General features: G+C 49.4%; 1 protein-coding gene across 6 annotated transcripts in view; it reads right to left on the reverse strand.

Annotated features, from left to right (window-relative positions):
- Positions 1-4,897: 4,897 nt before the first annotated feature.
- The window catches only part of TRPC7 (transient receptor potential cation channel subfamily C member 7), a 153,928-nt gene continuing 146,620 nt past the window's right edge, over positions 4,898-12,205 (reverse strand). For 4 of the 6 annotated variants that reach the window (XM_054488177.1, XM_054488176.1, XM_054488175.1 and 1 more), the window contains 2 exons: positions 8,353-8,428; positions 4,898-5,758 (listed from right to left, as the gene is read on the reverse strand). In XM_054488177.1, coding sequence (XP_054344152.1) covers positions 5,589-5,758; positions 8,353-8,428 — 246 coding nt within the window. In that variant the 3' untranslated portion in view covers positions 4,898-5,588. The remainder of the gene's footprint in view (positions 5,759-8,352; positions 8,429-12,205) is intronic. The other 2 variants (XM_054488174.1, XM_063665218.1) reach the window with 2 other exon arrangements.

The following is a 12,205-nucleotide window of genomic DNA, read 5'->3' on the forward strand; positions in this document are numbered from 1 at the left end:
ATAGAAGCTCAAAACCAGCCCCAGGGTTGGGAAGGGTGGAGAAGTCATCGCACCATTTCTGTGTTCATCAAGACTCTGAGGATGTAAATGACAGAAACCCAAAGCAAATTTGCTTAAACAAAAATGGGATCCATTTGGCGGGGAAGGCTTCTGGAACAGCGCTAAGGAAGAGTTGCAGTAAGCAGGGCCTCGGGGTGGGCCCCAGCTAAGGTCAACGGCACCCCTTCTGCTTCCCTCTTTCCCTCCTTTTCTCTTCTATCCCCCTTCCCCATCTCCTCTTCTCCCTTGTCTCTATTTCTCATCTCTCTTTGACTTCATCTGCAGACAGTCCCTCTCCATGTGGCAGAGGGGTGTCCCAAATTTGGTGTCCCAAATTCACATTCTCCTTTTCATCAAACCTGCCAAAGAAGGACTTTTCTTTCCCAGTGGCTACTTATATATAAAACCAAGGAAAGACTAAGATCAGCTCTGTTTGGGTCTGCTGTTGATTTTAGAGGAGGTGGGCACTGTGGTTGGCTGTCCTGGGGTTAGGTGCTAGATGGTGTCTGGGGTACAGTGAGATCTGTTACTAGCCAAAGAGGAGGTCACAGCCAGCACCAAGCCTACATGCTCCATAGCCCACCCTCCCCTCTGGCTTCAGTGCTGGCCATCTCTCTGCCTTATCCCCATCTATTTACCATCACTGGGGTGGTGGGGGTGGAAGTGGAAAAGTGAAAAATGTTGTCTATCCTACCAGTGTCTGGACCTACCCTCAGACACCTCAAAGTGTCTTGTTAAATTTTTCTGTGGCATGTTTCATTGTCGTCTTTTTTCTTCTCTTTCCCCAGCATGCTGCTTGTCTGCTGGGTGGGGTGGGGGCTGCTGACCTGAGGGGTGTGGGGTCAGTGCCTGGCAGCAGCCTCTGCATGTCAGCCTCCACGGGACACTCAGGCCTCTTTGCTCAGTGGCACAGTTATGCCACATCCATGTCAAGGCATAGCAGGCTGCGTTTTGCCTAGTTATTTCTGACTCAGATACTCGGAGGACATGAAATAAGGACTTTTAAAACTTATTGTAAGGAGAGGACACTTTGCCCCTGCCTCAGCCCTGGAGAGCCACTTCCTTCCTCTTTCTCCCTCCTAGTGCAGGGGAGAGGCTGACAGGAGGCAACTGGGCTGGTCCCTGCTCATTCTAGAGGAGGCCAGGCAGTGCAGAAGGTAGACCCAGCCAGGCCCCGGTTTCTATGGGCATGGGAGCACTCCCCTTCCTCTGGGGTCTGACTCTCTCTGTCCAGCACCTTGACCTCTCTGCTCTCACCACTTTGCCTCATTCCTCTCCTGCTCCAATCTGGGTAGGGAAGAACCCATGCTCCTCAGCCATCCTTTCTTCCAAACTTCGATTCTCCCCTCATCTGACCTCTCCCTTTTTTAAAGCCTCAGGTCTGGGAAATGAGCACACCTTTATTTTTTCCTGCTTTCTGTGTCATTCCTTCCCTGAAGCAAAAGGCATGGGTTGTCCTAGCTGCTTGACGGCATTGGGGAAACAATGGTGAAATACTGGGCCAAAGTGAGTGTCTGGACCTGCCATTCCGCAATGCCATCCAGCCCATGTGAGCCCCGCTCCCAGGACCGGGATGAGGTAGCGTTAGCCAAGCTCCTGCTGGCTGTGCCTGGGAGACCACGGCCGGAAGTGGCTTCACTCCTGTGTTAATCATATTAAGTTGATTGACATATATGTGTCTTTCCTGGAGCTCCTTCCCTCTAGTACTCCCACCCTTCATGGGATGCAGAGAAGAGCTGGGATAAGCATAGCGTGGAGGTGTGCCTGCCTGACTCCGCAAATGAAGCTCCTCTGGCCTGCCGGCCTCTGGGGCTCTCAGACTCTGCACTTTACAGAAGCAGTCATGGGCACTTTGAGAAGTGATGGGATCAAGGCCGCTTATTTGTAACCAGATGCTGTGTGCTCCTGAGCAGGGCAGGGTGTCTCAGCCTCCCCATGAAGGTGTCTGGTCAGAGCTTTCCTGCCCTGGGGAATCTCCCCCTGCCTGGCTTGTGTGGGCCAATGTTCTGTCTTTGGGCCTTGCTGGGAGGGAAGGAGACAGGCTTTGATGGGCAGAGGCGGCCATTGCACTTTCTCAAGTGTGTGAGCATGGTCCTTTCGGAACAGCTCAGAGGACTAATTGGGGACTTCTGCATGGGAAGTGTCACTATGATTTGTCGAGTCCTATTAGTAGCCATTGGAAGGTGACAAGTCACTGAAGAACTCACTGCTTAACCACTGGTTACCCAGGAAGCCTGGACAGGGGCTGCCACTCCCGCATCAGTGTGCCATGTTAGGGCAAGGAGCTGGGCCTCCTTCCAGGCTGTAACTAGAAGGGAAATGGCTTGAGCTACAGCAGAGGATGGCTTATGTTTCTGCAAATTCACCGAGTTTCTCAGGGCCCAATGATGCTGTCTGAAGGAACTTCAGAAAACTGGAGACCAGAAGGGCCCTGCAGTAATTCATGAGGAATTCTCCAAGAGTGGCTACTCTTTGGCCCTGTGCCAGTACTCAGTGGGGAATGGAACAGACCTGACCTCCTCATGGAGCTTCCCTGGAGCAGTGGAGACAGACGCTGAACGTATACATTAGAGTTGTAGACAGAATGATGGCAAGTGTGCAGAGCTGCAGGGGACAGATGGGTGCCTCTGGCAGCGTGCACATCTTGGGGAGTGTTAGTGAACTTTCCAGGGAGGACCTGGGTCCTATTTTCTCCCCATCTGCCCTTGGGCCTCTCTCAGGTTCCATTCCTCACCCTGCTGTTTGGCTTCTTCAAGCGCTGCTTCCCCTGCCTGGCTAATTCAGCATGGGCCCAAGAGATGGGGCAGGTGAGGGAGACTGGTAGTGCCTGGAAGATGACTGAGCTCTTTTCCCTGCTCCAGGCTGCTGATCTCTGCCAGCTCTCAGTTCCAGGCCTCTCCAACAGCTCTCCACCAAAAAGGGGCCCTCTTCTGCCCTTCTCCATAGTGATCTGACAGCCATGAATTCATTCCTGGACTACCTTTACCTCCTAGACATGGCATTAAAACCCTAATGGATGGTACTAGTTTTCTTTCCCAGTTTTTAGTTACTCAGTGAGACTGGTTTTCCTTTATAAGGAGTAGATCTGAGACTTAGGTTTGATAGGAAAAGGGTGCCCCATGGTTTGAAAATGGGGTTGCCAACTGCCTTTGGCTGAAGGCAGATAGAGAAATTGAAGAATGCATCTCAGAAGTGTTTATTAGCATTCTGATAAAGATAAATGAGGGATCTGGAAGGCAGTCCTCCAGAAGTGTTAGCAATTTGTCCCCTGGATGAATCAATTGCTCTTCCTACAAAGCACTTAAGCCTCCCTTTTCAGAGTCTGGGTTTAAAAAGGGAGCCACACTGGATGCACATGGCTCTGTCCCTAGCACTTGGCAAGGGGCTTAGTACATAGCTGCTGAGTAAAGTCATTCCTCATTTGTGGACTTGCCGGGGGTGTGTAGACGAGTGCTTGCAAAAAGCTACAGGTGTTCTCTCCAGAACAATGCACCCATCGCAAAGACAAGCACACAGCCTGAAGGGCACCTTAGGACTTGCAGGCTCTTTGAAATCCATCCATGGTCCTCTACGGGTCCTCCTTCTGGGCCAGAGTTTACGTCTGTCAGGTGCCCCTGCATGTGCAGTATGCCCAGTACCTGTCAAATGCCTGTTTCTGTCTTGCTCGAATACTAGGTGATGGTGCAGATTGGGTTGGGAAGGCCCAGGTATGGAGCCATGTGTCATCTTCTGCTGCCTAACTTGGCTGCCAGGAGCCCAACAAATGTTGACTTTTTCTTTTTTTCAGCAGTTGAGAAGATGTGGCAAAACAGGACTTATATTCCTTATGGCAACGATGGGCTGAGCTGAGTGTCTGCAACCTGCTTTAGGCAGGGCACGGCTGTGCAGTCTGTCATCGTCCCTCGTCACTCCCATCAATGCTGGCACCAACCTCACTTCTATTTATCACCTCATCTGATCGGCTGTTTTCTTATAGCAGAGTTAAGTAAAAAAAATGTTTGCCCCTGAAGACAAAGATGTATTGTATATCTTGAAACACAAGCTCCCTCTTTCTACATATACATACATATATACATTTACACATACACACATGCGTATATATATGTAATTATTATATATTTATTTTCCCCCTCTAGAATGTCTGCAAGGCATGTGAATTTGTAACCATCACCCTCCTCACAGGGTTGCTGTGAGGATCCAGTGGACTGATGTGTGCAAAGCCCGAGCACAGTGCCTGGTACACGGCAAGTGCTGAATACTTCTGGCCAGCCCTAGGAGTATTTCCTTGGGACCAGAGGGCTCTTCTGGAAGCTTCTCTTGGGACCAGAGGGCTCTTCTGGAAGCTTCTGGAAGATGAATACATTCCGGAATGAAGCTTCTGGAAGATGAATGCATTCCAGAATGAAGCTTCCGGAAGATGAATGTCATCTTCGCACACCTGCTCCAAACAGGCATTGTTTGGGACTCAGCGCCCTCTGGTGGCTGCTCTCCCTACTCACACTTAGCCTCTTCCTTGGTGGGGGGGACACTTTGAGGCCTCATTCCTGCCCCTCCCTTTCCTTTCACATGGAGGAAAGTTCTAGAATGGGGTGGGAGAAAACTTTCCACTTCTTCTGCATTTCCTTTACCTCCTTCCTGACCTTAGGTCTGGGCACAGGAAGAGGGGCTTGGAGGTGGAGGCTGGAGCTTCTGGGGGTCCTGGCTGCGTGACTCTAAGGAGGGTGGTGCCTTCGTCCCCACCCAACCCCCACCTCACCAGCCCATTCTCCTCCCGGAGCATCCCTGGGCCACAGGTTCCCAAGGCCACCTCCAGACTGGGCCTGTGAGTGGGGCAGCCCTGGCAGCGTATCCACAGAAGTTATTATGAGGTAATTTTATTTCTTTCCATTTTAGGTAAAAATAGTAAATACAAGATAATCTTAATAAAGGTAAAAATACATCATTTGGATTTTGTTGTTGTTTTCTAAACAGTGCTACCTACAGTACAGTTTTCAATTTAGGATTTTTAAACTTTTTTTTTAATATAAACAAATAGAACTATTTGCTATTAGGCTGTGTTCTCATCTGGCACTTAAGAATAGATCACAGGTCACCTCCCAGTTCTGTTTGGATGTGTTGGGAGGTGGCGGGGAGGGAGTGAGAAGGAGTTTTTGGGTTGAGGTGTTTGTCTTCCCAGGACACAGCCAGAGCTGCAGTCCCACCTGCAGTGGGAGGGCACAGGTGTGCACCCAAGATGGCCTTTTCCTGCTCTGGCCACAGGGATGGGTTTCACTGTGGCTGGACCAAAGGTCTCACACTCGTCAGGGGGCTGTTCCTCCCCTCCTCCCGTGGTAGCTTTTCTTACCCAACCACCTAGATTCACAGCAGTTCTGGTTCTAGGCAGGCCAGCGGGCTGGAGATGTCAGTCATGCTGCAAGAGACTGAGCCAGGAGATCCCCTTCATGTCTTAGAGGAGTGGGCTGGGGACCCCTCCCCACCAAGGATGGGGGCGAGGGCATCCAACCTGGCCTTGGAATGCTGGTAGAAGTCACAGATGCCGATGTGGGCTGCTAAATGTCTTTGCCCTTGTTCACCCTCAGGTGGTCTTTGTTTAAGTTCTTTCCAAACTTCTCGCTGAGTTGTTGAATCAGGTCTGCCAGCTCACCAGTAGCTTGAGATTTTTCCTCAAGAAGCTCGTAGCGCAGGCTGGAGATATCTTGCTTGATTTCCTTTAGCTCGCCTGCAAGGACAGAGGAGATTTTGCTATGTCTGAGCAGGTGGAAGCTGGGGGCTTGTCCCATGCACACGTGGGCATGTACATCCTTCCAGTGGAATGTCGGGTCCTGGGCCAGCCCACCAGGGTTGAAGGTGAGGCAAGGGGGGCTCTATTTGAACCCAGAACCACCCAGCTCCCCCACCACTGAAGGACACATCAATCCGTAGAAAGCCCTTCTCCTCCCATTCCAGGAAAACCTTTCCCTTAGGGGTTTGAAGGAGGAGTCAAGATCAGGGCTGTGAATTGTGTCTAGCACCTGTTTCATAAAATACTTGTTAGAAAGTTTGTTTCAGAGTCACTAAAGGCTGATTTCAAGACTCTGGACAACAACCCCATTAACTGGAGCATTGATTTTGATGATGCTATGTTTTGTTCTGTCATTGTTATTTGTAGGGAAGAGAAACTCCCAGGAGCCTGGAGAGAATGGCTTGGCACAGCAGATGCAGCCATGGTGGCCATGGAGCTGACCAGCCTCTTGGGAGTGAGCCGGCCACCTGAGCAGGGTCCACCCAGCCCACACAAGCAGCAGCACCACCTCGCTGACAGGAGCTGCGACAATGCCTGCCGCCTCCTCCTTCCATAACGAGGGACCACCTAGCAGGGACTTTCACTTTTATTTCTACAGTGAACCTTGTGGTTAGAAGTCCAATAGGTCTAGGCTGTGGGAATCTTCTTATTAACCACAAACAGGTGTCAAAAGGATCTTTCCTAATACTGTAGATACTGCACTTGGCTCATGTGGGAGTCCATTGTCTGTGGAAACACTACTTGTCTATTTTTCAGGTAGGTCTATATACATAAAAGGCAGAGATCTTAAAGGTACAGTTTGACCATTTTGACAAATGGATACCCCCCCTGTTTTTATCAGATGCTTCACTGAGCCCCCGTTTCATGGTGTAATTTAGGTGGCATGACACGTGGGTACCCCCACTTCTATGATCAGTGATGTTCACATGAATCTGTTACATACTGCTTGAGGCTGGCTGGCATGACACTTGGCCGTTGTTTGTTTGAGACCTACAAGTAGGTAGGTGGGCTGTTGTCAGCCCCTAAACCATGTCAGCTCAGGGGCAGTTCAGTGATGGCTGAGCTTCGAGCTGCATGCTGGGTGCCCCAGGATAAAGCAGAGGGTCACCCAATGACCAGGCTCTTTCTGTAGTTCCCTGTGGCTCAAGCTAGGAGAACAGAAACTTCAATCATGGATGAGACTGTTTCTAGGTGGCAAATATTTATCATAGGTATCCCATTAATTACCTGGTATAAAGTAATTTGCTTTTCCTCTAGGAGTAACTGCTTAAAATAGACTGGAAAACAATCCAAACAGTGAAAATAATACAGTTGATAAACTTCAGTGTGCATCAGAGACCCTTGGTGCAGTTTTCCAAAAGCAGATCCCCAGGCCCCACTCCAGAGATGCTGATTCATTAGGTCTGGGTGGGGTCTGGGATCTGTAGTTTTAATAGCTAGTTCTGAGGTGGGGAACACTTTGAGAAACATGGCTGGCAGTTAGATGCTGAGAACCTCCCACTGAGACTGGACAGGGCCAGTTAGAAGCAAGCGGCGGCAGACCCTAAATGCAGTGTGCATCTGCTCAGTGGACGTGCACCACGGAATGAAGTACAGCATTGGAATTCTGAACCATCCTGCACTCAAGAGGCATGAGGTTGGCTCAAGGCCGCCATTGCTGTGGGAGGCAGAGGAATGTCCCCTACTCCCAAGATGTCCCCATTCCTGAGCCCTGGTGTTCTGCCTGTGGGGAGTCATGTTTCCCCTCAAAGGGGAACTGAGGTGGCAAATAGAATTCAGGTTGCTGATCAGCTGCCCTTAACAGAAGGAAATTATTCTGGATTGTGCTGGTGGAACCAATTCAATCACATGAGTCCTTAAAAGTGGAGGAGGGGCCGGGCACAGTGGCTCATGCGTGTAATCCCCACACTTTGGGAGGCCGAGATGGGCAGATCACAAGGTCAGGAGTTTGAGACCAGCCTGACCAACATGGTAAAATCCCATCTCTACTAAAAAAATATATACAAAAATTAGCTGGGTGTGGTGGCACGCACCTGTGATCTCAGCTACTCAGGAGGCTGAGGCAGGAGAATTGCTTGAACCCAGGAGGTGGAGGCTGCAGTGGGCCGAGACTGTGCCATTGCACTCCAGCCTGGGTGACAGAGCGAGACTCCATCTCAAAAAAAAAAAAAAGGTGGAGGAGGAAGGCAGAAGAGTGGGGTCAGAGATGGGACAATGGAAAATGAGGCAGGGCAAATGGAGCATGAGGGTGCCTGATGCCTGCTGCCAGCTCTGAGGTGGTGTGGCTGTATGCACAGACCAAGTGCTGGAGCTCAGGGCAGCCCAGCAGCAGCCAGCAAGGAAACGGGGTCAGGCCTGCAGCCCCGTGGAAATGCACTCTGCCGACAACTGAATGAGCAAGGAGACTGAGCCTCCCTGGAGCCTCTGGAAAGGAGCACAGTGCCCTGACAACACCGTGGCTGTAGCCCAGTGAGACCCGCAGAACCTGTGTTATTTTAAATCACCACATGGGTGGAAACCCAGTCACTTACCTTCATTGACTTCGTCATTTTCTCTGTCCACCTGGGCTTTCAGGACATATCTTTTTATGAGCCGTTTCATGATTTTCTGAAATGCCAAGCAAGGAAGGGATCAGACAGGGCTGGCCTAATGCAGAGGCATCCTGCATGGTGTAGCAGGACCCCTCCCTCCCTTGAAGAGCCTCAGCAACCATGGCGACCCTCCCATGCCTGGTGCCTCACTCTGGAGGAGTGCCCTGCACAGTGCAGGTACCTGGCCAGTCTCTGTTTCGCCTCCCCCGCAGGATGCAATGTCCACCTGAACCCAGGATGTAACAGGAATACTTCTCAATGGCAGGAAGCTGAGCCAAGCAGAGAGAGAGAGAGAGAGAAAGGGGGGAGTGGGGAGTGGCAGAAATCCTGGATCCACATCTCTGCTCCAGGGGCCTTGGCCTGGCTCTGCTCTGCTCAGTCATGTCATCTTTCCTGGACCTCAGTTGTGTTTCAAGGATGGAGGGCTGGGGAAGACTTAGCAGGCCTGCCTGGGTGGAGCTGCCTCCCTCAGAGGTCACAGTGAGCAGTGTGCCCTTCATGAGGAGATCCGCTGGGTACAGAAGTCAGGACCAGGCTTGGAGGACAAGGTCCACTGTACCTTGGAAAATTCCTACCAGAAGCAGAAGCAGACACAGCCGGGCCTCTAGGGTTTTACAGAGATACCACTTCCCACAGGCCTGACACTGTACTGCCGGAGTCACACTGGAGAAGGATTTGGCCCTCAAGTTCCGTTTATTATGCAGATACTGAATTCGTTAAGCAGGCGAGGCATGAATAAACACTTAAGAGACACCAAGAATAGAGCCAAGTGTAGGAAAGACTGCAGGAGGTGAACTTTGGATTTTGCCAGCTAGTTGGTCCAGGGTTCCTGCGAAATCACAGGATTTAAAAATACTCGGGTAGCCGAGACTTCTGAATCTTCCAAGAGATGAGCAGTATGGAAGAGAGGAAGGGATTTCCCTGCTCCTTGGTCCTCCCTTCTTGTGGCCTTCTCACCTGCTCACACCTGAGGACCAAGAGGACAGAGGCAGCATTTTCCAGTTTGAAGAGACCTGTAGGGACTTGATTCTGTTCCTAGCTTTGCAACATAGGCTGAGGAAAAGCATCTTGCAAATAAAAAGTAAGTGAACTGGATGCAAAGAGCTGCAGGATTTACCGTTATCATCAATTATGGTTTTTTCCATCCCTTTAACCGTGAAGAGCTTGCCACAGAGATGCTTCCTGGCCTGTGATTCTAAGACTTCACTTGAACTTGAAAGGCTCTCTAGAATAACACTGGGTTTAGCTCATTCAGGCCAGCGCTGCCCCTCCTCAGCCCTCGGGCTCATGGGCCAACTGGCTGTGTGGTTTGAGTCGTGATCTAATTTCAGGCTGAAGAGTTAATTGGCAGTTGCCTTCCTGCTGCTCCTTCTTGGAGAAGCCTGGGTCTTATCCTACTAGTGGTTAAACTGCAGCGCTGAATTTCTCATGGACATAGTCTAGTCAATAAAGTAAGTTATCTAAGTTATAAAAATATATCCCTTTCAAGCCAGGCGCAGTGGCTCACACCCATAATCTCAGCCCTTTGGGAGGCCGAGGTGGGTGGATAACCTGAGGTCAGGAGTTCAAGACCAGCCTGGCTAACATGGTGAAACCCCGTCTCTGCTAAAAATACAAAAATTAGCTGGGCGTGGTGGCGTGCGCCTGTAATCCCAGCTACTCGTGAGGCTGAGGCAGGGAGAATTGCTTGAACCTGGGAGGCAGAGGTTGCAGTGAGCCAAGATCACACCACTGCACTCCAGCCTGGGCAACAAAGCGAGACTCCATTTCAAAAAAAAATATATATATAAAATATATATTTGAGATATATGTTATATATAAAATATATTTTTTGAGATTATATAAAATATATGTACAAAATATATATATCCCTTTCCATGAGACTCAATAATGCTGCTTTCACTTTGAGTTGGAAAAACAAAACAAGACAAAAACTTTGTCCTAAACTAGTTCTCATGAAAAAAAAAATAACAAAACAGACACCTAGGTATCTGTCATTCTTACTGGATAAGAAATTCAGAAGTGTTCTTCCACTGCAAACTTTCAGGCTGACACAAAATTAAAGGGACCTAGTTAAAGTTGGTTGCCTTTTCAAGGCAAACCTCAGGAATTAAGGGTTCTTCCAACAATTAATTATCCAACAATTAAAGAGCTTTACTGTTTCTCATGTAAAATGATAAGCCAGAGATTGGCAGTCAAATGGCGTTGAGGAAAATCCTTTCATAGGTGCAGCCGGAATTACAGCCCTTCCTGTTTGGTGTGCACATTTTGTATTTAAGAACATTCCATAGCATATATTTACTAGTAATAGAAAATGTGCCCCTCAAACTCTATTTGGCTGGGATATGTGAGATCCTGCTCACAGTCTCCTTCAATGCAGAGGAGCCCCTCAGGAGGAAGGGTGAAAGGATGAAGATGCAAAGAAGCAAATGCATTGAGTGCTTCCATAGACCAGGATTGTGTCAGCCTCTCACAAAAGTGATCTTACTCCTCCAAGAAACTCAGTGAGATGGGAGTTGTCATCTCCATTTACAGATGGGGACACTGAGGCTCAGAGACTGATGTAACTTCTCCAAGGTCACACAGCTGGAAAGTGGCAGATCTGAGATTTAACCAGCATGGAAACCATGGCTGGGACTTCATCTGAGCATCAAAACAAAGGCTCAAGATGGTTTAGGAAATGAGATGTGGGAAACAGGCTCCCATTAGTCAAAGAGGGTTTGGGCCGTGTCTGGGTACTGAGTCATTTTATGCAGGGGGAAGCCTCACTAGATTTCAGAGGCTGAGTGACATCATACAATGGTCATCCCTTGAAGAAGGGGGTCTCTGCTCTGTCACTGGCAGGAATGCTCATGGCCCACTCTTGAGCACTGGCATGCTTGACCTGAGCCAGGGTTTCTGTAGACCTAGGGCTCAGAGGGTAGAAAAGCAAAGGTTTACTTTGAAGCTCTCAGCGTGCATTAGGATTATAAAAGCTTCTTGTGGAAGTAGAATCAGATGAGCACTGCAGATGTGCAGGGACACTTTAGCCTTCCTCCTCACCTCCAGGGCACTTCCCAGAGTGACAGGGACCTTCAGGGAGAGCAGTGTGACTGCCTGCCAGTTCTTAAAGACTTCATGTCCTGCCGGGCACAGTGGCTCATGCCTGTAATTCCTAGCACTTTGGGATGCTGAGGTGGGTGGGTCACTTGAGGCCAGGAGTTGGAGACCAGCCTGGGTAACATGGTGAAACCCCATCTCTGCTAAAAATACAAAATTTAGCCAGGCATGTTGATGTACACCTGTAGTCCCAGCTACTTGGCAGGCTGAGGCAGGAGAATTGCTTGAACCTGGGAGGTAGAAGTTGCAGTGAGCCGAGATGGTGCCACTGCACTGCAGCCTGGGTGACAGAGCGAGACTCTGACTCAAAAACCAAAAAAACTTCATGTCCTCATAGAGACCTAACTTCCCTTCTGTTATGTGCATGCTGCACAACTTGGTATCTGCAAATGCCAGTTTTGCCACCAGAAAGCCTGAAATGGTTGGAGAAATGGCCAAAAGTTCTATTTAACATGGATGGCACAGAGGATATTGTTGCAGGAAGTCAGGGATCCCAAATGGAGGGACCGGCTGGAGCTGCGGCAGAGGAACATAAATTGTGATGATTTCATGGACATTTATCACTTCCCTAATAATACTTTAATAATTTCTTACACCTGTCTTTATTTTAATCTCTTAATCCTGTTATCTTTGTAAACTGAGGATGTACGTCACTTCAGGACCACTGTGATGATTGTGTTAACTGTACAAATTT

This window comes from Pongo pygmaeus, chromosome 4 (assembly GCF_028885625.2).
Source record: "Pongo pygmaeus isolate AG05252 chromosome 4, NHGRI_mPonPyg2-v2.0_pri, whole genome shotgun sequence".
Taxonomy (NCBI): domain Eukaryota; kingdom Metazoa; phylum Chordata; class Mammalia; order Primates; family Hominidae; genus Pongo; species Pongo pygmaeus.